The following is a 23,588-nucleotide window of genomic DNA, read 5'->3' as shown; positions in this document are numbered from 1 at the left end:
GCTGATCTGCAGTCAGTAATATCACAGATGTGTCATACTAATCTGCAGTCAGTACTATTACAGATGTGACATACTGATCTGCAGTCAGTACCATTACAGATGTGTCATACTGATCTGCAGCCAGTAACAGTACAGATTTGTCATAAGCATCTGCAATCAGTAATGTTACCTTTGTAATCGGTAGTGTTTCAACATTAATCACCTTCGTATGTAATCAGTAATATTACAGCCATATCACATAAGCCTGTAATAAGTAATATTACAGATATAAGATTCTTGTATGTAATCAGTAATATTACAGTCATATCACACAAGCCTGTAATAAGTAATATTACAGATATTAGATTCTGGTATGTAATCAGTAATATTACAGCCATATCACATAAGCCTGTAATAAGTAATATTACAGATATAAGATTCTGGTATGTAATCAGTATTATGCAAGCATATTTTTCCGGCTACCTGATTGGTCTAGAGGCGGTCACGTGACCGTCGACAGAAAATCATATTGACTCCAACCCAGGTCCGACCAAAAGTCATATTGACCTGAGTTACTATGACGTCAAGCTATGACGTCATTCACGTCAAGCTATGACGTCATTCTATTGTTTACATGTCACAGTATTGTTGACATAACGTTATTGGTTTGTAGTGAAAATAAAATTACTTTTTTGACTAAATGGACATGTTTTGGATTTTAGAAGCTTTTTTCGGTAATTACATAATAAAACAATTATAGACTGGCGAAATTCGGTCAATACCTGTTTTTATGGACCCGCGAAAAGCAATATTGACCTCGTACCTCGTCATCGGTCAATATTGTTTTTCGCTGGACCATAAAAACAGGTATTGTCCTCATCATCAGTCTATAATTGTATAATATTCTGTCATCAGCAATATTATAGCTATATCACACTGGCTGTAATAAGCAATATTATAGCTATATCACACTGGTTTGTAATCAGCAATATTATAGCTATATCACACTGGTCTGTAATCAGCAATATTATATATCTATATCACACTGGTCTGTAATCAGCAATATTATAGCTATATCACACTGTCTGTAATCAGCAATATTATAGCTATATCATTCTGGCTGTAATCAGCAATATTATAGCTATATCACACTGGTCTGTCATCAGCAATATTCTAGCTATATCACACTGTCTGTAATCAGCAATATTATAGCTATATCATACTGGTCTGTAATCAGCAATATTATATATCTATATCACACTGGTCTGTAATCAGCAATATTATAGCTATATCACAGTGGTCTGTAATCAGCAATATTAAATATCTATATCACACTGTTCTGTAATCAGCAATATTATAGCTATATCACACTGGCTGTAATCAGCAATATTATAGCTATATCACACTGTCTGTAATCAGCAATATTATAGCTATATCACACTGTCTGTAATCAGCAATATAATAGCTATATCATACTGGTCTGTAATCAGCAATATTATATATCTATATCACACTGGTCTGTAATCAGCAATATTATAGCTATATCACACTGGTCTGTAATCAGCAATATTAAATATCTATATCACACTGTTCTGTAATCAGCAATATTATAGCTATATATCACTGGCTGTAATCAGCAATATTATAGCTATATCAGCAATATTATAGCTATATCACACTGGCTGTAATCAGCAATATTATAGCTATATCACACTGGTCTGTCATCAGCAGTATTATAGCTATATCACACTGGCTGTAATCAGCAATATTATAGCTATATCACACTGGTCTGTCATCAGCAATATTATAGCTATATCACACTGGCTGTAATCAGCAATATTATAGCTATATCACACTGGTCTGTCATCAGCAGTATATCAATACTGGCTATATCACACTGGCTGTAATCAGCAATATTATAGCTATATCACACTGGTCTGTCATCAGCAGTATTATAGCTATATCACACTGGCTGTAATCAGCAATATTATAGCTATATCACACTGGTCTGTCATCAGCAGTATTATAGCTATATCACACTGGCTGTAATCAGCAATATTATAGCTATATGCCTTTGTGGCCTTGAAATGAAGGTCAAGGTCACCAAGCCTGACTTTGACCTTTCTTATAATGTGATGAACCTAGATACCAAATATGAAAAGAATCTAGAGAACGGTTCTTAAGATATTCCAATTCGTACGTACGGACGGACGTACGGACGGACGAACGGACCTAATACTATATCCCCGCTTCGCGCTAAACGAGCGGCGGGGATAAAAGATGTTTGGGAATATCTTCGCATGATGTTAAACATAACAAGCGTCATAAAACAAGTTATTGAAGAAGACAAGAACGTATAACTGATTGGAAAGGAACACATGAAAGTACAAATATTCCTGTATTAATCCCAGACTTTTACCCACAGTGCAACACAAAAGTAGGAAGAGACCTGGAAAAGGATACAGGAACAATAGTACTTTTCCGTGTTCCCTTATTTATTTCCATCAGTATATATGAGCATCACGGAAAATATTTCTTTGCTGGAGTCCAAACACATTTCCTGTTTATGACTCATTATAGAGCATTGTCACACAGTGGTAACTAGTCCATAGGTTGCATATAGTGGAAAGCAGTCCACAGGTTGAATATAGAATTGTGCATTTATCAGAAATTGCCTCTTTCTTTGAATACATGATTGTGTGAACAAATTCGGGGTAATCTGAAATATGGTTTTATAATCTTCGTCTTTAAAGCAGTAGAAGGTGTTGGGGTACCCAAATGGTTAGAAGCATCCGCTCGTCACGCTGAAGACCGGGTTCGATAACGTGACGAGACTGGTAACTATTGTCAGTTGAGTGTCATTATCGTCACCCTCTGTCAATATGGTCAATATATGTCAACATGGTCACGACCATGTGTCAGTTTAGTGTCATTGTCGTCACCCTCTCGTCAATATCACCAATTTATGTCAATAGGGTCACCACCATGTGTCAGTTTAGTGTCATTATCGTGCCCCCGTCAATATAGTCAATTTATGTCAATATGATCACCACCATATGTCAATGTCGGCAATTTATGCCAATATTGTCACAGTGTAAATATCATCAACTTATGTCAATATCTTTACGACATGTCAGTATCATAACACTCTGAAAAGCGATTATTGTTTAAGTTTTTCTGGGACAGTTACTTTTTCGATATAATCAAATGACCGCAGTAGCACATCAATGATGAGCAGGGATATAGTATTAGGTCTCCGTTCGTCCGTCCGTACGTACGGATTGGAATATCTTAAGAACCGTTCACTAGATTCTTTTCATATTTGCGGGGATATAGTATTAGGCTCCGTTCGTCCGTCCGTACGTACGGATTGGAATATCTTAAGAACCGTTCACTAGATTCTTTTTCTATATTTGCGGGGGATATAGTATTAGGTTCCGTTCGTCCGTCCGTACGTACGGATTGGAATATCTTAAGAACCGTTCACTAGATTCTTTCATATTTTGGGGATATAGTATTAGGCTCCGTTCGTCCGTCCGTACGTACGGATTGGAATATCTTAAGAACCGTTCACTAGATTCTTTCATATTTGCGGGGATATAGTATTAGGCTCCGTTCGTCCGTCTGTACGTACGTCCGTACGTACGGATTGGAATATCTTAAGAACCGTTCACTAGATTCTTTTCATATTCGCGGGGATATAGTATTCTTCCGTTCGTCCGTCCGTACGTACGAATTGGAATATCTTAAGAACCGTTCACTAGATTCTTTCAATATTTGGTACCTAGGTTCATCACATTATAAGAAAGGTCCAAGTCAGGCTTGGTGACCTTGACCTTTATTTCAAGGCCACAAGGTGACTTTAACGTTTTACCTCCATGTTATCTCAAGAACCGTTCACTGGATTTTCTTCATATTCAATACCAAGCATTATCTAGGGAAAGCGCAGGGCCCAGTCGATTTTGGTGACCTTCACATAATTTTCAAGGTCATGGCGACACTTTGAAGATTTCAGCATGTTAACCTGCATGTTAAGCTATCGCAAGAACCGTTCACTGGATTTTCTTCATATTCAACCCCAAGCTTTATATAGGGAAGGAGCAGGGCTCGCAAGCTCGGTCGATATTGTTTTACTCAGGTCAATAAAAATAGATATCGACCTCTACAAGAGTCTATAATTGTATAATATTAGTACTGCAGATTAGTATGGCACATCTGTGATATTACTGACTGCAGATCAGTATGACACATCTGTAATGGTACTGACTGCAGATCAGTATGACACATCTGTAATGGTACTGACTGCAGATCAGTAAGATACATCTGTAATATTACTACTGAAGATCAGTATCACACATCTGTGATATTACTGACTGCAGATCAGTATGACACATCTGCGATATTACTGACTGCAGATCAGTAAGATACATCTGTAATATTACTACTGCAGATCAGTATGACACATCTGTAATAGTACTGACTGCAAATCAGTAAGATACATCTGTAATATTACTACTGCAGATCAGTCTAACACATCTGTAATATTACTGACTGCAGATCAGTATGACACATCTGTAATAGTACTGACTGCAGATCGGTATGACACATCTATAATATTACTGACTGCAGATCAATATGACTCATCTGTAATATTACTGACTGCAGATCGGTATGACACACCTGTAATATTACATCTGGTCTGTCATCAGCAATATTATAGCTATATCACACTGGTCTGTAATCAGCAATATTGTAGCTATATCAAACTGGTCTGTCATCAGCAATATTATAGCTATATCACACTGGTCTGTAATCAGCAATATTATAGCTATATCACACTGGTCTGGCATCAGCAGTATTATAGCTATATCACACTGGTCTGTAATCAGCAATAGTTATAGCTATATCACACTGGTCTGTAATCAGCAATATTATAGCTATATCTGTAATCACTGGTCTGTCTGTAATCAGCAATATTATAGCTATAGCATCAGCAATATTATAGCTATATCACACTGGTCTGTCATCAGCAATATTATAGCTATATCACACTGGTCTGTAATCAGCAATATTATAGCTATATCACACTGGTCTGTCATCAGCAATATTATAGCTATATCACACTGGCTGTAATCAGCAATATTATAGCTATATCACACTGGTCTGTCATCAGCAATATTATAGCTATATCACACTGGTCTGTAATCAGCAATATTATAGCTATATCACACTGGTCTGTCATCAGCAATATTATAGCTATATCACACTGGTCTGTAATCAGCAATATTATAGCTATATCACACTGGTCTGGCATCAGCAGTATTATAGCTATATCACACTGGTCTGTAATCAGGTATAGTGCAGCTGTGACGATATTATCTATAATCTTTAATATTACACCTGTATCCCATTGGTCTGCTTCCAGTATCATTACACCTGTCGCTGGTATGCATTCAATAATGCTATGGTTGTTTCTCATTAATCTGTACTCAACTATATAAAATCTGCATCATATGGCACTCTGATACAAGAAAACATATTACTTTAGTCTGTAGTGAGTTATCATAATCAGACCGTGGCGGTCTATAAACGAATCCCTCTGGACCATCAACTCCAGCTGGAGTGGGAGGATGAAGCACAGGCAGCCAGTTGTTACTGTCAGAAAGTAATGGAATAAAATAGTATTCAATTATAACAAGAATATTATGACTTTTCGTCGATTGCCGATGTTGTGTAGATGTCATGGGTTTAATTTCGTTTACGTGTCATTTCGTTGCCAGTTCAACAATTATATGCACCCGAATCGTAGCACCCGATTTCGTATTATTTGCTGTGGTTTTATTTGTTGGTACATTTTGACGTAACCACGCCCTGTCATTGTTGTTGACAGTGTTCATTGTCTTGTCTTGCCTTGCAATGTCTGTATGTAAATATCGAACTGCTAGTTAATAGCTAGACTACTTCGCCTTCTTTTCAGTTACAGAAGGGAGTTACATGGACGTCCCTGTCTGTCATACCAGTGTAACCCAAGATGTCCGAGTTAGTACTCACTGATCGCAGTTGTTGCAACGCGCAGACTGTGTTAGATTATTGTTCAGCTGTAAGTGTACGAGCCAAGATACCGTTTACTGGTCGGTTTAAGCGAGTGAATGTGGTTTTACGCCACATTTAACAATATTCCAGCTATATTACGGCGGGGGACACCAGAAATGGGCTTCACACATTGTACCCGTGTCGGGAATTGAACCCAGGTCTCCCGCGTGACGAGCGAACACTTTAACCACTCGGCTACCCCACCGTCCCGGTCAGTATTAGATTTGATTAACTGGAGGTATTTATCTGAGCAGGTAAAAATCTATCAGCAGGGAAAACGTATCAATTTCAATGTTTGATCGGCCTTCTAAAAGTTGGTGTGTCGATAAAGAAAATTCCCTAGGAAGAGCGATAGGCTTTATCAATCAACCATTCAATTAGCATCTAATCAGCTTTTAGTCCTTCCTGCCCATTGGCTTTATAATTTGTGCTATTTGATGTTCTTCCTCTCCACCTGGTCACATCCAGTTATGTGCGACTTGCTATCAATGACCTTCTGATGTTAAAATGCTGTTTGTCACAAGTTTCTATGTATATATATACATCTCATTTCTTTGTTGTAGTGACTTTGAGCTGGATAATGTAAAAATCTTTCACCGGAAAGTCGTAATCTTCGTTATCAATTTCAACAAGATTAACATTGCTATCTCGGTCAACAGCAAACAAGCACCTCTAGCAGAACAAGTAAAAGGCGATGAAAGCAAGCACGACGAAATTGTAACACTACATCCTTGAAATAAGCCATTAAATATGCATTAACCATTTTAGACAGAAATTGATTTCATGTTTCGAAATTTCATATTCAGTTGAATGACACTTTTCAAGCTCGCTATATAAAAAAAGTCAAGCAATGACGTCAGTGTTCGTAGAATTAATGTCCACTTGCCCGAAAGAAAAGATAGTAGACACGGGCTACTGGGCAGTCACTGACTTCGTACACTGTACAGACATTGCGATTGAGTGAGTGGTTGTGGCGTGATGTTGGACATGACTGATAACACTAAGAATGACTGACAGAAATTTAAGCTGTGCTGCAAAGTCTTAAAATGTTATTGCCTACAATATGAGTGAGTGAGTAAGGTTTTACCCCACTTTTAGCAATATTCAAGCAATATCACGGCGGGGGACACCAGAAATGGGCTTCACACATTGTACCCGGGTCTTCAGCGTGACGAGTGAACGCTTTAACCATTAGGCTACCCCACCGCCCCCTACAATATGAGTGAGTGAGTTTAGTTTTACGCCGCACTCAGCAATATTCAAGCTATATTGCGGCGGTCTGTAAATAATCAAGTCTGGACCAGACAATCCAGTGATCAACAGCATGAGCATCGATCTGCGCAACTGGGAACCGATGACATGTGTCAACCAAGTCAGCGAGCCTGACCACCAGATCCCGTTAGTCGCCCCTACAATATAAACCAAGACGAGCTAAACGATTCACACAAGATACGTTTCCGCAAACAGGATCTCGTGTGTACCCCCAACTGTTTGCAGAAAATCATCAAAATATGTACCTGTAAAAGCTTTTTTGTATCTGTGCACGTTGGAAAATATTGATATGATCCATGTTTAGTTCAGGTAAATATACAGATCAATGTGGATATATACATCATAACACTGAGTGGACAAACTGTGCTGATTCAAACAACTTGAATTGAATTTGCTGAGACTGCAAATTCTGTCTGAGTCGAGTCCGCCTTTAAACGATCTTGATTAGCTCATTATCTGCCGTTATCTATTGAATGACAGTGCATCTCCAGCTTGAGCAAATTGTAATGATCAAAGCTTTATCTGTTCCAAGAACAGACAACTCTTGTCATTGGCTGACAGACCTTCCACAGGCTTAATGTTCGATCGAAGATCGATGGTATTTGATGAAACAAATGTGGAATTGCAAAATTGATCATGTCATTTCTTGACGTCATAGAAAAGCCCGATTAACTTTCGTTTCATAGAGTGAAGAATTCGCGGGGAATTATAACAGGAGTATTGCTAAAATTCGCGTAAGTCACAAATCACTCTCTTAAAAGCTCATTAAAATAAGACGTCCTCACGATACCCCTCTGCATTAAGAGAATATGCATGCAGGTCGAGAAATAAACCTGATCAATGAGTTACACATTTGAAACAGAAAGTCCAATGCCTTCAGTTACATTCTCCTCTAAGTTATAGGCAGTTCCGTTCTGACATTGCCAGAATATTGCTAAAAGCGGCGTAAAAGTAAACTCATTCTCTCACTGTTAGGTTTGGGAAAGTACATACCCGTGCAGAATAATAATAAGAAAGAAAAGACAGGGAACAAGCACTTCCGGTTTGATGACCTTGACCTTTAATCATAGTCGTGAACTGTCTGGAAATCGTTACGTCAAATTCCGAAGTTAAATGCTCAGAATGTTGAGTGTACACAACCTTTGGGGGACATCTACTTCCCAGTGACTCACCTTGATCTTCAAAGCCATGGATCACATACAAAAGCATTACTTGCAAGAAGCATCAATACAAACACTACTACCAATAGAACTTCCAAAGCCCCCTTTGACACATTCGCGACATAAGAGTGACCGAGCTGTGCTTCATCCCACTTTGAATAGTATTCCAGTACATCACCGTGTGTCGGCTCAATGTTTGAGATGTGTATATGTTGGTCTAAGGAAGTTAGGTACCGAGGACGATGTATCTGAATTGTCATGAGAGTTTTCATATTTTGACCTGTAGTGACCCTGGCCCTCTCTAAGGTGCAGACAGGTCAGTATCAGAGGAAAAGATCCAAATTTGTCATGATTGGCATGCCTCAAGTTATGTCTCAATTCTGTGTTTCTGTAAACAAAAACATTGTGACAGGTTACATTTTTCGGATTACTTTCTCAGTGAAGTACAGATTCTAGTACTTTTGATGGGTTGACTCCCATTGGGGTATCGCACCCACACAAAGTCAACCCACTCAGCCACCGCTTCTTCCACAAAAATAAAAGTTGGACAACTGGTAGTCTAGATCTCTCTGACAAGTGTATAAAAACATTGAACATTAGACTGAGAAACCAAGTTTCCCTAGCTTCCATAGTGAGATTTTTGAAAATTTGAAAATGAATGCCTTGATGTCTTGTAGACAAATAATATACACAAGCAGATCATTTCAATACATTCCTGATGGTTCCTGGACATTTTACTCTGACACCTTTACATCATGGAGCTACTAAGGTGTACAGTTGAAACTGATGAATATCTGGGTTAGAATTGGTCTTCACCACCCATGATTGTCGTAAGAGGTCACTAATGGATCGGATGGTCAGACTAAAGGACTTTGTTGGCACGTCATTGTATCCCAACTGCTGCTTAGATCGATGCTCATGCTGTTGATCACTGGATTGTCTAGTCCAGTCAATGACTTACTGTCTCCATATAGATGGATCATTGCTGAATGTGGCATTAAACAACAAACAAAAACATCAGCTTAAAGTTGTTAATGCAGTTTGTAATCCAAGTAAATCACTGGCATATAAATACTTTAGTTTGAACCAAAGGACTGTTAGCATGAGCAACAATCCACACCATTCAGCTGCTGATCCTGAAGAGTAGATGTCCATTCTCTGTGGGACCTATTCCTCACAATCTATTCTAAAACACATCTCTTCCCACTGACTCTGCAGTTCTGGTTATGTGTTTCTCACCAAACTACAATCACTTGTCCTGTAATTTGAGTATGTTCCTGTGTGGTATGGAAATAAAGTGTAATATAAACAGCATTACCATCATTATTAGCAAAGTCACACTGTCCTATTAGTTTCAACGGAAGGATGGACTCCTCCAGCAAACCGCAATTACAATCTGAAGGATAAAAAATAACAAACAAGATCTTACTTCTTTACTATATACAGAAGTTTATTTGTGAAGTGTACATTATACACGGTTTCCATCAGTTTGTACACAGTTGAACCCTGCAACATCCATGAACAGGACCGACATATATGAGCAAACCGCATCTTTGAATATTATCTATGATAGTGTCCATGGTCAACTGAGTCAGCCTAACTACCTATCAACTCAGATCTTCAATGGTCAGAAAGTCATCAAGTGAGTCTTCAATACAGACCTGTGCCAATAATATCATTACTTGATGAAATGGTAATGTATGGTGCTGATCAACCTGAAAAAGATGCAGACAAACCATGCCTAATTCATAAATTACACTCATTAGAATGATTTTCTAAAAGATAAACATTTCAAGATAATTTTCATAATATTGTTTCCTGCACTTGTCTGTATGAAACATTGACAGTATGACACAGACTCGATGGATGAAAATCTGCAAACAATTACAATTTTGCTATTCATTCACTTGAAGGAATAACCTTAGTATCAGTCAGTATAGGTGCTTTTCTGGAAATGTTTGACACTCTGACTGTGTTGTTTTCCATTCAAATGACACTTTGTATTGCAGACAAGACGATCACTACATACAGGCTTTCTTTGAAGTGATGAGCATAATAATTGCATCAAAATCCTGTCTGATTCTAAAATTTGACATTTGTACATAATATATGTATTTCAGGCTCATCATGAACCTCTTAATGCCTTCTATATATTGTTAAAGGAATCAGGATACCAAGCAACAGCATCATCAATTGTCAAAATAATTTATCTGAAAATAACAATGGGCCTTAAGAGCATTTAAACAAACCAATATTAATAATATTTCAAAGATAAAAATATTTTAAATACCTTGTACAATTAAGCTGAAACACACTAGCAACAAAAGCATGTCTCAAGGACTATGTTTTCAGAAGAGAAAGCTCAATCATTTGGTTGTGTACCCTAGACACCATTAGCAGAATATACTACAATGACAATGATAAGGTAATGACTGTAGATGTTTCCTTTATCCAAGGAAATTAATAATTTAACTTGACATCAGGTATACAGAAATTCATTTTAAACTTATCATTTCATTTCACTGAAATCCTTAGTTTTTGTCAATTTTGATGAATTTCAACAAATTGGAAAATGAAGTTGAACTGGCAGAATATGTGCAGTTTGAACATCTGTTACTGAATGAACCAATGTCGAATTATCTTCTAGTGAAACCTGATGCTTGCAGCACATGACCACAATGAACGCACATATACAATGCCTTATGTCATCTTTCTTGTCTCTGTTTATGAAAGACCATGTGTATATTCTTCATGGGCTTGGTATAAAACACTTCATCGATGTCTATGTACAGAATATGAATATACATGTTAATCTTTGATACACGATCACAACAGGACCTTTACAACAAAATTACAATGTGCAATTCTCACTTTGCTAGATATATTACAGTCAACAGCCAATTTCGGCTCTCATATACACAACTCCCACTTCAGACCAGGGGGCAATCACACAGACAGTTGACTGTAGTATAAGGAATTGTATGCCTATGTTAGTGACATTTATGGCATGGCAATACACAAAGGAGGAATTTGTCTCTCTTTCCAGACACATACAGTAACACACTTAAATGGAGTAATTCACTTGAAATAAATTGTATGTCCATAACAGGTATTTCTATTTTGGTGTTTTTCAACTTTAGCCATTCTTAACCAGGCAAATGTCAACTATTTCAACATCATGTTAACTGGTGGTACCAGAAACGCTTCTGAAGGTACCATGCCCATGCTTAACATGGCCAATTCAACATCCTCATGAGGTCTTTGATATACTTGTATATATCATTTATGGGGCATAAGGAAACCAAGCTTAGCTTATTGCACAGACTAGTCCTCACAGTGAAGATGGACAGTAAGAGAAGACAGGTGGTGAAGCTGAAAGCAAGAAAGCACAACCACATTTCCATGTAGGCTAGATCATAGCTGGACACTGAAATGTATACTTCTAAAATTGTCAACGACCTGTCTGTGCAGAAAGCAGCAGCTTCTTTGCTAGGTTTTAAGAACACCTCAGAACTGCACCCTGGTCTGACAAGAAATAAGCAGAAGAGAAAATTGCTTCTTAATGAAAATCATACAGCAAAATTTAGCATCTTACAACCTGTAAAAGAGTCTTATTGAAGAGGAGCCTCTACAAATTCATCACTCGTGCTTCAGTAACAAAAGAAGTGGAACATGGAGAGTAGTTTCATATTGATTTCTGTACACTGTCCAATACTATCTTGTAATTACCATGCAAAATCAAAAACATTAATCTTAGAAGATAAGAACAAAACACCCACCCACCCCCAATTGTCCCTTCTGTTATTTCAAAATTATCAGGAGACATTTATCATGAAAATTTACAAATTCAGCAATAAATACGCATCCATACTGAAGAGTGAGTAACAGCCGCACGACGCCATTTCAAAAATCGTTTTCCTTGTAAAGTAATCCGTTCAATGTTTGTTCATCTGTGGGGCTCCTCACCCTCAAAAAGTTTCACTGCTGAACATGTTTGTCAAGTTCAGAAACAATGGGCTGGCACACAGCTCACATGATGTAACAAAGTTTCTGATTGGACCAAAGTCTGATCACATGACAGCCTTGCTGTCCACTAAATGGTTGTATTACTTGCAGCAGCCTCCCTCTGACTGCTGGTTCTGTTCATTGTTCAACCTCACTCCCTGATTCCTCTGTTGCACAGCGCCACCACCTTCATTCTTCGGCAATTTCTTTGCTGAAATAGAAAAAGTAAAGAGTGAGTGAATGAGTTTTACCCCATTTTTAGCAATATTCCAGCAACATCAAGGCAGGGGGACACCAGAAATGGGCTTCACACGTTGTACCCATGTGGGGGAATCAAACCCAGGCCTTCGGCATGACGAGCCAAGGCTTTAACCACAAGCCTACCCCACCGCCTCCAAGAGTGAATTCCTATTTCTGTCTGTGACGTCCTGCGATTCTATTCCTAAATCACATGCTGTTCCACACAAAGGCAACACAAAGGACTGCAATCTGTAGATGATACAAGGATACCCTGCAAGAGACATCACAATCCATCTGCAACCCACTTGATGCTGTCGGTAATCTGTTGTAATCAGGGACTTAGACTTTGTATATTTATCCAGATGTCACTGTCACATCAGTGTCCTTCGTTACATGATCTTTGAATGGAACAGAAAATCTGGTATTTGAGACTACAACAACCTGTGTCCTCAGGAAGAGAAGTTCACCTTATTCAACTATATTATATACTTGAGAGGTGAAGGTGTTTTGAAGCTACAAATTTGTCTCCATCAATTAACTTGGATATTGATTGACGCCATGAATTCTTAAATCCCCCTTTCCTTGGACACAGACTATTGTAAAACATATCCTGAATATATTTTTCAATCTTGCTTATGGTCCAGTAGAATGTCACATATACATATTTTCTGAACTGATGAAAGCTTCCTAATGGCACGTCTTCCTAACTGCCATGGTAACCATTTTGATGCTTTTAAAAAAAAAGCCTTACTTTCATTGTAAACAGAGATCTCATTGTCATTTTCCAGACATTTAAGGCAATATGTTTAATGAGTTGGCAGAAAAGTTTAAGGTAATGATAGCAGTGTTTAATAGAAAGAGATTTAGAGGCAGCCTTTTTGAAGACAGTCACATTTGTTGTAGTAAGGGTCATTTAACAAGTGTTGTGCTTTCAATAACAGGATGCTCAATACTTCAGAAATGATGTTAATGATGAAAGCTAAGAGAGCAATGAAGTAAGCTCACTTTTATGATGTAAAGGAAAGCTAAACATTGAACATTCCCATGGGGAAGAAGTGTGAGTACCTATGACAATCATGACAATCATATCAATCGATCATGTCCAGTAACAGCTGCTGGAGAATTTCTCTGATGTTCAACAGAAATCTGGGATAGAAAAGTGTTTTTTCTAAGGGTGTCATTGGAAACCAGACAGATAATTTAGGTGTGCCTTTCTGAAAATAACTGAGCCCATACCTTTGAATTCAGCTTAAATTAAGCCATTTCAATCATTGATCAATAAATCAGAAAAGAATGTCAACCTGTAAAGATGAGAGCTGGATTTCCTGAACACTACAACTGCAAGAATAGTTAGGCTGCATTTTGTCCTTGACCTATAAACTAACCCACAAACTATGTTAGCATCCAAAACTGGATTTCCAGTTATGCGCACACCCATGTTAAGCTGTGAGATTGAGTGCCACCGACAAACAGCTTGATGGGATGCAAATATTAGCCTTGAATCATTAGCCTTGAGTTTGTCAAAATTTATTGCACTTTCCATTAAATAATCATGAGGAGGATTAGTTTTATGATTTTTGTCATGCCACCAGGGCACATTGAAAATATTTCGTCTCTGTGATTTTAAATTAAGCATCCCTGGAAATGCAAGTTGCATGTTGGTGACAGTTGATAAACAGTTATCACCATCATGAGAAGCCATTTTCATTAGACTTGACATCTGAGCAGGTTCTACATTCTGACCATCAATTCCCAAATAATGTAAACGAGAATGAAAAAGCACAGTTGGAACCTTATCAAGAGTTCAAAATCAGTGCACAAAAATCAGGACAAAAATTCAAACACACTAAAAAGTATCAACTGCTTTTTAAAACTTTGTGTATAAACACCATTATTCAACTCACCTATTGCCAAGAAAATGTCATTAACATTCATGGCCGTCTTTGCTGAAGTTTCCATAAATAGTAAACTGTTTTCTTCTGCATATGCTTGAGCTTCCTGTTGAAGAAAGAAATGTTTCCTTTGTCATGTTTCCTGGTTCACACAGAAAACCTTCAACATTAACACAAGATAATTGCAAATGTGAATAAAGAGTCAGTCATGAACTAATGGAATTCCTGGTTTATGATGACTAACAGAATTTAGTTCTATGCCAATTTTAGCAATGTTCCAACAATATCATGGCAGGGGACGCCAGAAATGGGCTTCACACATTGTACCATGTGGTCAATCAAACCCAGGTCTTCAGCTTGACGAGCAAACTCTTTAACCACTAGGCTTCCCTACTGGCCCTGGTTTATGACAAATGAAGTTTTTCTGATAATAAGAAAGATGAAAACATTTAACTTGCCTCATACTCCACCATTCTCTTGTTGGCCAGATCAGCTTTGTTCCCTGCCAGCGCTATCACAATGTTAGGGCTGGCTTGTCTCTGCAATTCCTTTACCCAAGTCTTTGCTCTGCCAAATGTGTCCTGAACAAGAGCAACCATTTAGTACAAGAGTATGTACAGTTTAAATCAAATGTCATGGGGGTTAAAAAAACAGAACTCGACAAGGAGCAAAAATGTCCCAAACACATTTCAGGCAAAACAAAATGGGAAAATATTTCATAATTAAAACTGACAATGAGTTAGGAGCTGAAGCATGACCTGTTAATGGATAACATCTTCCTTCGCCACAATGTTTTAGATTTTTGGTTTCTATTGGTCACATATACATTGCCATGAACTTTGATGCATAGCTTAAGTACTTTACACTCTGACAAATGTTTGGATCTTTATAACTAAACCTAACCTACTCCTGCTTAGCACATCATCAAAGAATGGTCTAACCTTCATTTCTTTAACTGAAAATGGCTCATTTATCATATTCTACTTACAGCTGGATAACAAACATAAAATCTAATTATTATGCAAATTTGTTTATCAGCAACTTACTTGATTAGTAATATCATATACAACTATGGCAGCTTGAGCTCCTCTGTAGTACATGGGTGCTAGACTGTGATATCGCTCTTGACCAGCAGTATCCCAGATCTCAAATTTCACGGTAGTATCATCTAGACATACTGTCTGGGTCAAAAAAGCAGCTGCAACAGAAAGGTACTGGTAAGCATTAGATCACCTTCAACAAGAACAACAGAAATCATTGAAATATATAAATTTTGCTAAAGAGACACTAATTTGACCCTTTCTCTTATGTCCCAATGGCCATTTCAGACAGACAGGCAGGCAATAGTGAGTACGGTTTTATGCCACTTTTAGCAATATTCCAGCAATATCATGGCACGGAACACAAGAAATCGGCTTCACACATTGTACCCATGTGAGAAATCAAACCCGGGTCTTTGGCATGACGAGCAAACTCTTTAACCACTAGGTTATACCACAGCCCCGGCAGGCAATTAATGTCAAGCTTAGTTGTTGAAAACTGCTAATTGAATTGACATCTTTAGCCTTAGGAAGAAATTTCAGGTCTCAGGCAGTAAACAAGTACCAAGATTTCCAGATTTCAATAAAAACCGTGATTCAGTGGAAATATGTTCAAATGAATAGAAACAAGGAAATTTGCACACATACCTCCTATAGTACTTTCTTGATATTCATGGAACTGTCCTTTGACAAATCGAAGAACCAAGCTGGACTTTCCAACAGCTGATTCTCCTAACAGCACCAATTTAAACTGACATATTTTTCCTTGGGTTGCCCCATTAGGCCGCTGTGCCCCGCCTCGCCCTGCCATTGTTGGACACGATGGATGCTACCTCGGCCTACTTCAGAGATTCAAGTAACAACTGCAAAAGAAAACACTAAAATAAGCAAACTGTACACACTGATGCTGTATACAAACTGCATTGAGGACTCAACAATGTCACAGGAAGGACACTTCCTCATGTGGTCAAAATTAAGTCAATATCAATGTCACCTTTTGTTAACAATTCCTGGTTATAACATTTCAATATGCTTTTTGTGTATGAATTGACTTAAGACCAAAACATTGAAATGGCCACTTTATATAATGGATAACCACTGACCTTGGCCAAATTTCCTGGCCTTGCATTCTCATTTCTCAGGGTTTTTTTAATTTATGCACTGAAAGAAAAGTCTCAACCAGAATTCATCTCTGTATGTTTCAAACATCACATGCTTGGACCTTAAGGAAACAGAATATCTCTTCCTGACACACATGCACTAGTTTTGGATTATTAGCAACTATCTTTGCAGCCAAGGATTATCAACTACTTTGCAGCCAAGAAGTTCACACACTCAGTTACAAACTTGATGGCTACAAAATGAATTCAAAGAAATATAAAGGAGGCATCTGTCTTTTAATACTGGTTCAATCAGTAAATTATTTTGGAGGATTACATGCATATTCAAAAGCAAACTATATCTACAGGCAATTCCTGAGACAGAGGGACTTCCTCAAGAGTATACCTAGGAGATATTCAAGAGGAAGTCCACACAGAAGGATTGTTCAAGAAGATGAAGGCCCTGTACAAACAATAACATGAGGTCACAAGAGGTTTACAAGTCTGATTCCAACAGGTATTGCCCATTTAAACACCAGTTTCAAAAATCAACTTCAACGTTGCAAGTTAGGATTGCATGACTTAATGATAATCTCAAATTTCACTGTAGTATCATCTAGACATACTGTCTGGGTAAAAAAAAGCAGCAGCAACAGATAGGTACTGGTAAATATTTGATCACCTTCAACAAAAAAACAACAGAAATATATACATTTTGCTAAAGAAATTTGATCTTTTATTTTATGCCCCAATGGCCATTTCAGACAGGCAGGCAATAGTGAGTATGGTTTTATGCCGCTCTTAGCAATATTCCAGCAATATCACGACAGGGGGACACAAGAAAGGGGCTTCACACACTGTACCCATGTGAAAAATCAAACCTGGGTCTTTGGTGTGATGGGCGAACACTTGAACCACCAGGCTAGCCCATAGTGTTGGGAATTGGTTGAAGTCTCACAATTGATGATTGCTTCATTACCAACGAACAATCATCGAAACAAATTGGTTAGCGTCATTTTTCAGATTTTCCTACCATGGTTGTTACTGTAGATATAAATATTGCCGATGTGACATTAAATAATAACTCACTCACTATTGTAGATATGTATAACATGATGCAACTTGCTACTTTAAGGTGATGAGTAATATATCATGAACATAAACTTGGAGTCCTCAAGAAATATTCAGTCATGACTTTTCAGTTAGTGAAGTGAGTTTTCTAAGAATTAAACAAGTTTTCAGGCCCTGACATCTTCGAAGATATGTTCCATCGTCAAGTGTTTCAAAAATAAAACAGGAGTTCCAAAATCTTTTGTGTTCGATTATGAGAAAATGTGATTGATTGCTTGGTCATTTGGTCACTTCGACCAATCTTCGATTATTTCAATTAATCGGAACACCACTACTAGCCCACCACCCCAATATTCCAGTGGCGGCCTGTAAATAATCAAGTCTTGGACACATAATTCAGTGATCAACAGCACAAGCATTGATCTACGCAATTGGGATATGATGACCTGTCAACCAAGTCAGTGAGCCTGACCACCTGATTATGACAAGCATGGGTTGCTGAAGAATAATTCTAACCCAGAATTTTGTGGGTTGAGGAAGTATAAGGACTTTCAATGTGACTCCTATCTCTGCAGCAAAGAAGGAAGGGAATCAGTTCCATGATGCAATATGCACAGATACAGGATTCCTGGAAAACCAACAGCAGTTGTTCAACACTAAACATAACCCAAAGCATATACTTAGTGTTCTTCACAAAGTTTGCTAAAATGTTTCACCTGGGACAACACTGTCCTAAGGAAATATAAATGTACTGAGTGAGTGAGTGAGTTTTACTCCGCTTTACTAGTTTTAGCAATATTCCAGCAATATCATGGCGGGGACACCAGAAATGAGCTTCACACATTGTGCCCATCTGGGGAATTGAACCTGGGTCTTCAGGGTGATGAGTGAACGCCTTAACCACTAGGCTACCCCACCACCCCATAAATGTACTGGTCCACACTGCTAACTATTGTTGAAACAAACTGACCACTACACAAGTTTTGCTTTCAAAACCCTACATGTGACCACTGACTTGCACAATTTACTCTACGGTAGGTTTTTCAGTTGTTTCTTTACACTTAAGAATAAGTTAAGTCAGTATGCCTATATCCACAAGGAAACATGGACAGTCCTGAATTTTACTGCTCTCTGGCCAGTCTTGTTACTTTTCAACCTGACATCAATCGAAATCACAACAGCCAAAGGAAAGGTCAACTTTTAAAATCGAAAACCAGATTACTTGATGTTCTCTTAAAGTAACAGGAAGAATGAATGCAGCATTTTTCTAACCAATGGTTAACCAGGTTTGGGAGTCTTAATGTCAGTTTTGTTCATTAAATAATATATCATATATCAACATTTAATTTAAATAATATATACTTCATCTGCTAACACTATAACAAAGTGCAATACCTTTCTTATTACATTCATAAGAATTAAATTCACACTCCCACTAAAAATAAAATCACTATTTCACTGAAATGTTTACATCAAAATAGATGCAGACAATGCCATATTTGCTCATACTGAAAATTTAGGAGCCTCATGGCTGATTACACATTAAGATATACATTGCAGAATATCTTTTATATTTAGAAGCAACAATTCAGGGCATTTCCCAATGTAATGGACATATGTAAATAAGCAGTATTCTGAAACATGTTTGCTCTTCAAAGTTCATCATTAGGTTCCTTTGCTCCACTCCAGAATTTTTACAGGTGTCTCACCCACAACCTACTGTATGATTCCTCATTTTGACTTTCAAGAGCTAAAGTTATGCCACATTTCAAGTTTACCATTTAATTCTTAATAACTCTAAACCTGGAAAGTGGAAGATTCCTTTCAATTACAAAATACTCACATTTTGGAATGGGAACATTTCAAAGGCATTTGCTGGGTGAATACAAAAACACATCAAAATTAGTGTTCTCAAATCACCAACACATGAAACAAATACCTTGAAGGAGAAACCTGACTATCTAGCACCCTCAGTTTCTACTAAACTATAGGTTGATGCACAGGGAGCCTATGTCTAACTGCAAAATAAGAATCTCTGCACAGACTCTGTGATTTCAATGAAACAGATGATATGTTTCATGTGAAATTATTCTTTGGTAAATGAACAGGAAAAAAGTATATATCCATCACAGCAAAGTGTTGTTTGTCACTATCAGTTCAGAGTTCAGCTAGTGTGCAGTCAAAAACAAAGGAGTCATGTTTTGATATCAACTTATTTTAACAGTAGAGACACTCACCCAAAGCATTGTGCCTTGCCTGACAGGTAGCCTTCAGGCAAGAAGTGCTTTATTTTTGTCGATTGTTTACCCGTAAGTCTGTCACTTTTTGTTTCTATTGTATGAGGAGCTGTCACAACAGAATCTTGTGACGGCTTCAGTTCAGGGTAACTGTGAAATTCTTATTAAAGGTACATTTTTGTACCTTACTGTTGATCTTGTCCTACACTAGATATTTTGAAAAGTAATTAAATACAGAGTTACAGATAAGTTTTTGGGTCATTGAGTTATGTACTCACTTGTGTTCATCTCAATTGAGTATCATAATTTTCCTTTGTGTAACCAGATAAATTGTACCCACCTCACTAAAACTCAATTGGGTATTTTGCCCTTTTCCATTAATTGCAAAAATATAATAAAGTTTAATGTTGGTTATTTATATTTCATCTGTAATATGAGAAATGATACGAAAGACTGGAAGTAGCCAAGTTCATGTGCTGAATGAAATGGAACCTCTCAATATACCCCTTTTCTCTATCCAGTAGGCAAGCTAAGATTTGACATTTCTGTGTGTATGATTGCAAGATCAAACTTACTGAGTGTTAACAAAAATTCAAGCGTACTTGAACGCAGTTTACTTAATAGGAATTCAGTTCTCACACAAATATTTGTGCAGTTTACGCAGATACACATCTTATCTGTACCTCTGTGTAAATGTAATAACATACATTATTTTGTTACAATTAAAACACAGTCTTAGGAAGCAAGACTGCGCATAAATATAATTGAGAATACAATAGAATTCTAAACAGTGATCTGATCTTAACTCAGGTACAGTTCAGGATTTGAGACACACATAAGTTTATTTTTCCCTAACCTGATGCAGCCAACATGTAAACTGCTTTAACTAGGTAGCCATAGAATCTACAATTTTTGTGCCAGTAACACAAAGACAAGGGCATATTCACTTTCATATATAATTTCAATCAACAAAACTGACTTGATTGGGCAACTATGGTCATCATTTAACACAACCAAATATCACAAACAAAAAGTCTTTATAATCAAGGTAATGTTCATTTAAATGGAGTTTTCCAAATGACAAGTGGATAAATGAAATAAAAAATCAAGTACCATTTGTTGTTGAGGGGTTTGCATGAATCAGACTCACAATGACAGTTCAAAAGTTGATGTATACGAAACCATGGGACAATAGGACAAACGAGTAATCGACACATCAACAGAGGTTGGCAATACAGTAGTTTGTTACCCACGATGAGTCATGAAATTGACATGATTTATTCAGAACTATTGAAAACATTTCCCTAAATCTGTACATTTCAAACATTAAGTTCATATAAGCAGATTCAGCCGATTCATTTATGAAACATCAAACGTTAATGAAACATACCTTGAACAATATGAATGCGTAACGCTTCATGTTTGTGACATTTTTTTCCCCATTTGTTAGTCGTCTTAGATTCACAAGTAATTTCACTTGTCCAGTGCACAACAAATCATAATATGACTATCCACTGACTAGGTTAATGCTTTGAGTTTGAGTTTTGACCAACTGGGGCCACGCATGGACAAAACAACACAAATGACATAATAAATTTGACAATCTATTCGATGTAAACATATCATGATCGAGTCGCCATTTTGAATCGGAATAGCGAGACGGACAGTCTCTTTACACGTCCAGAAGAACTTAAAAATACAACGATCGACTGATTATCTACTTACCAGTAATATATAATTAGATCAGAAATGACCACGAAGCGTTGACGAAATAATAGCGATATAGGATGATGGTGCACAGAGTAATATCGCTTTTATCTTCGCAGTTTACACCCTCCTTCCTTGAGCAGGGCTAATTTATGCGGATAGAGGATGTGTCTCCGCACAAAAATATAATTCTCATTCTTCGGTGAAAATAAACTACAATCACAGATCAATGCATGAATGTAACACACTGGTTAGTGTGCTTGTAGCAAGTTCTATGCCAAAGTGCATATAGTAGTATAACTCACCAATTTTTCATACAATCACCCGACGCGGATTGATATCAGCTGCCAGACGCACCTTGTGCTGTAAATGTACGCCCCATAGGAATGACGTCATTCGTCACAAATACAATTTATTTCAGAGTCGGAGCATCTTCGATCTTTAAATGTCAGACATTACTTTGGTTTTGCATCGAAAAGTTGGAATATTAATAAACATTATTAAACAACAAGTCGTTTATTATTTTCACAATGAGAAACCGAAAGGACCTTGACCGTGAAGGCTACATCACTGTATCACTAGTGTACGTATGCGTGCAATGTATATTCAAGTTACATATGTCATGGGACTTTGTAACTGAAGGCGCCGTAGGAGCTGAAATATGGATTTTCATGTAGTCCGAATGGTACGGGTTGAATTGAAAAATTAAAATGTCCAATCAAAACACATAAATAGTAAATGCTGTAACCCCACAAACGTTAATATAAATTAAATTCGCTACAAAATAGTGACTATATATTAATCAAATTTTGAGTTATGAACTGGTTTCATTGTGAAGATCCTATATTTATGCGTGTTTTAAAATGATTGAAATTGTAGAGTGCAAACAAATCATGCAGAGAGATTCAAGTTGTGGTTATATCCTGCGTGCTGAAACGCCCATGCATACATGGTCCTATCCGGGTTTGAGTGTCACGTTGAAATATATATGTGGTACATTGCACAATGCTATATCAGGGACATCGCGACGTAATGTAACACGGTGAGTATTATTATGGAAATATTTCATCAACATGTGGCTAATGTAATATGCAATGTGCGTAGACTGTGATATCACGTTCAAGAGAATGCAAGCTTGCATGTGTCGCGTGTTGTTGACACTATATATTTGCCTGTATTAGTTTTCGGGGGGTCACGAGCGGTCAACTATTTATAGAGTGCCACAGGACGTCACGGTGTATGGTTGAGTCCCCTCCCCGGTGAGGATCCGCTGATTTTAGGTACGAATCTGCGTGTGAGTGATTGAGTTTAGTTTTACGCCGCATTTAGCAATATTCTAGCAATATCACGGCGGGGGACGCCAGAAATAGGCTTCACACACTGAACCCGGACATTCAGCGTGACGAGCTAACGCAGTAACCAACCAGGCTACCCCACCGCCCTTTTCTGGATGACTGACTGACTGAGTGAGTTTGGTTTTACGCCGCTTTTAGCAATATTCCAGCAACATCACGGCGGGGGACACCAGGAATGGGCTTCACACATAGTACCCATGTGGGGATTTGAACCGGACATTCGGCGTGACGAGCGAACGCTTTAACCACTAGGCTACCCCACCGCCCTTTTCTGGATGACTGACTGACTGACTGACTGAGTTTGGTTTTACGCTGCTTTTAGCAATATTCCAGCAACATCACGGCGGGGGACACCAGAAATGGGCTTCACACATAGTACCCATGTGGGGATTCGAACCCGGGTCTTCGGCGTGACGAGCTAACGCTTTAACCACTAG

The 23,588-nt window shown here is 37.8% G+C and overlaps 1 protein-coding gene across 2 annotated transcripts; it reads right to left on the bottom strand.

Moving 5' to 3' along the window:
- Positions 1-9,933: 9,933 nt before the first annotated feature.
- On the bottom strand, positions 9,934-22,177 carry LOC124288504 (ras-related protein Rab-5C-like). Of its 2 annotated transcripts, none has more exons than XM_046725025.1 (6): positions 22,102-22,177; positions 16,330-16,544; positions 15,688-15,839; positions 15,100-15,222; positions 14,654-14,747; positions 9,934-12,720 (listed from the first exon to the last, which is right to left on the bottom strand). In XM_046725025.1, the coding sequence occupies exons 2-6, from the start codon at positions 16,490-16,492 to the stop codon at positions 12,611-12,613; spliced, it is 642 nt and encodes a 213-aa protein (XP_046580981.1). In that variant the 5' UTR covers positions 16,493-16,544; positions 22,102-22,177; the 3' UTR covers positions 9,934-12,610. The 2 variants fall into 2 exon arrangements, with proteins under 2 accessions (XP_046580981.1, XP_046580980.1); XM_046725024.1 differs by lacking the exon at positions 22,102-22,177 and adding an exon at positions 21,815-21,968.
- Positions 22,178-23,588: the final 1,411 nt, after the last annotated feature.

The sequence above is a fragment of the Haliotis rubra genome, unplaced genomic scaffold, assembly GCF_003918875.1.
Source record: "Haliotis rubra isolate DU_JTF1 unplaced genomic scaffold, ASM391887v1 Scf42, whole genome shotgun sequence".
In the NCBI taxonomy this organism is placed as follows: Eukaryota; Metazoa; Mollusca; class Gastropoda; order Lepetellida; family Haliotidae; genus Haliotis; species Haliotis rubra.
This window is presented reverse-complemented; position numbering and strand designations above follow the sequence as displayed.

Coding starts and splice junctions, on each gene's coding strand:
- LOC124288504 (XM_046725025.1), bottom strand. CDS start 16,492: ATGGCAGGGCGAGGCGGGGCACAGCGGCCTAATGGGGCAACCCAAGGA. Junction 15,840..16,329: donor TCAAGAAAGTACTATAGGAG/GTATGTGTGCAA, acceptor TTTCTGTTGCAG/CTGCTTTTTTGACCCAGACA. Junction 15,223..15,687: donor TATATGATATTACTAATCAA/GTAAGTTGCTGA, acceptor GCTCTTGTTCAG/GACACATTTGGCAGAGCAAA.